Source organism: Curcuma longa, chromosome 21, assembly GCF_044706935.1.
Source record: "Curcuma longa cultivar G26 ecotype Majalengka, Jawa Barat chromosome 21, ITB_CL_G26_1.1, whole genome shotgun sequence".
Taxonomy (NCBI): domain Eukaryota; kingdom Viridiplantae; phylum Streptophyta; class Magnoliopsida; order Zingiberales; family Zingiberaceae; genus Curcuma; species Curcuma longa.
The window spans coordinates 3252215-3254801 of record NC_133881.1 but is presented as its reverse complement, the minus strand read 5'-3'; the positions used below and the strand labels follow the sequence as shown (position 1 = coordinate 3254801).

At 46.5% G+C, this 2587-nt stretch overlaps 1 protein-coding gene across 1 annotated transcript; it reads right to left on the bottom strand.

Moving 5' to 3' along the window:
- Positions 1 to 797: 797 nt before the first annotated feature.
- Positions 798 to 1373, bottom strand: LOC141814505 (cytochrome P450 86A2-like). The gene has a single exon (XM_074702462.1). It carries the CDS (start codon positions 1371 to 1373, stop codon positions 798 to 800), a length of 576 nt encoding a protein of 191 aa, XP_074558563.1.
- Positions 1374 to 2587: the final 1214 nt, after the last annotated feature.

The window sequence follows — 2587 nt, the reverse complement described above, 5'->3', positions numbered from 1 at the left end:
ATAAACTCAAGCAAACAAGCAAATGAAAGTACTATTATATTTTTAATGCCTATCAAACTATCTTTTCTCGTAGTAGAGATTAATAGGAAGCTAGCTGTTTTTTTTAATTAGATATCTTGCTTGATACGTCCTAATAAATTTTATTACTCTACCATTTTGTTCATGCTGAATCAATTTTATGATTTATTAAGAATATTTGTGTGTGTGTGTTGTAAATGGCCGCAGGTATCTGAACTCCCAACTCAAGAAATCATTAGACGTCCGAAATACTAGAACTATTTCATGGGTAACATCCCTTCTATTCCATAGCACTTCTTAAACTTTGCTTTAGTTTCTTATAAAGTAAAACTCTTATGCATCTTATTATTATTATTATTATTTGTTTTTTTTTTGACCTTCTCAAGTAAACATAGTAAAATTGCTTTCCTATTTATTTTCAGAAAAGTCAATCGCTCTTAAAGCATTTAATGGACCTTCTCAAGTAAACATAGTAAAATTGCTTTCCTATTGTTGTGGTTTTATCATTCTCAATAGGAATTGGTTGACTATGGAGCTTATGAAATCATCTTGATCTTGTATTCTCTCATGCGATCTGTAACATATGCAAGGTCTTCTATTGTAAAAATCCCCTTCATATTTTATTTAGCACCATAACTTAATCAGTAATACAATCCCTTCCAAGAATCCATTATAAGACACTAATCTTTGACGTCTTGCTCACACTGATGCCAACCCTGTTGACTTGCTATCTATCTGTACATTTGGCCTTGCTGCAAATACTTTTCATGGTGAATAGCTCAGCAAGTTGCAACCACCACCTCGGCTACGGGAGCCGGCGCCACCACGTCCGGCTGAGACGGGCTGAGCTCGGTGGCGATGGAGCTGAGGTCGCGGTCCTGCACGTTCATCCTCAGCCCGTTTTTCATGAACAACGTGAGCGACATCTTCTGCTCGATGCGGTGGCCGGGGGCGACGGTGAGGCGATACCTCAGCAGCACTGCGGCGGCGATGGACTTCATCTGCAGGTAGGCCAGGTCCTTCCCGAGGCAGACGCGCGGCCCGGCGTTGAACGCTACGAATTTGAACGAGTCGTGCGGCTCGAACCGCTTTCCGTCCGGTGAGAGCCACCGCTCCGGCCGGAAGTCGAGGCAGTCCTCCCCCCACACCGACTTCATACGCCCAGCCGAGTAGATGGAGTAGGTAATGGAGGAGCCCGCTGGCACAAACGTCCCGTCCGGGAGCACGTCGTTGGCCATCACATACTTGGAGTCCTCTGGCACCGAGGGGTACAGCCGGAGCGTCTCGGACAGAGCTGCCTTGAGATAGACGAGCCGGTCGACCTCCTCGAATGCTAGCGGCGCCGCGAGCCACATGGCGGGGTCGCGACCGCGGGAATCTGCGAGGACGCCGGCGAGCTCGAGCAGGATGCAGCGCTCCACGGCTGGGTGGGTGGCCCCACCCCCATCTCACGGATAAAAAAGCATAGGCGAATAACAAACTATGGGAGGCACCCTCCGGGGACAGGCTTGAATTGTAAGCTATCGTAGACCCAGTAGGCGCTCTTGTAAAGCTAATGAGGGGGAAAGAAAGGCCTAAAATCAATCTAAATTCAGCAGAATTAGCGAAAAAAGAACTTATTCTCTGCTGCGCTCAGCAGCTCCTTTAGTCTCACTCGTAACAGCAAAGAATTCATGCTTGCAGGATGAAAAGAGATACTCAATTAATAAGCAACGAGTCATCTGCTCTCAGATACTCGCGAAAGAAGGCATAGTCGATTCGATAGTCGCTCTAGCCACCGCTTCAACCACCTGTCAGTCAACTACCACCACCGGCCTTCGTACTTCCATTCCAAGTAATTCTAGGCTCAGTCCTCACTCCCACCCATACCTAGAGCTAGAGATCCGACTCCTATCAAAGAGTTGAGACACGTGCCTTTCCACCCGACTCCTTGAGACACCTTGACCTTTCCACCACCCTTTGATGTAGGGGCTGGTGGTTCCCGGACAGTAATATTCACCGTCCTCTCGCAACGGATATCGTTCTATATTAGTTCTCGTGATTTTGATTTCGATTCCAGTCATCTTTGTTGAATGAGAGAGAAGCGAAGTCGAGAGATAGAGTAATAGGAATCGCTAACGATAGTCATTAAAGGATTTATCGTCGACTCTTATAAAGAGGGAAGGCCTTCTTCAACCTATTGGCTATTCGACAGTTCGAAAGCGAAGGAAGACTCAGAACGAGCGAGGAATGAGCGAACGAACGAATCTTTATCCCAAGAAACCTGCTACGAAAGGCATACGACTACGAAAGGAAAGAAGGAAGAACTCATATAGAGAGTATAGAAGTCAAATTCACTCTACTAGTAGAGAAAGAGCCCAGCTGCCGTTCGCTCGTTCGACTTCGCTTTTGCTTTTCTTGCCATGGAGAACTTTACTGCCGCACTCCACTTCGTTCCGTTTGTCTCATTCGACAAAGCAAGAGCTCTATGAAAGATTAAATTTAGATTCTCTCTTTCGCATCTCGACTTCGCTTCGTCGCCCTCTTCGCCCATGCTTCCTTAACCGAATGATCCACTTGTCCGCTCGCT

Bases quoted from the DNA above. Each gene is read 5' to 3' on its own strand.
- LOC141814505 (XM_074702462.1), bottom strand. From the start codon at position 1,373: ATGTGGCTCGCGGCGCCGCTAGCATTCGAGGAGGTCGACCGGCTCGTC.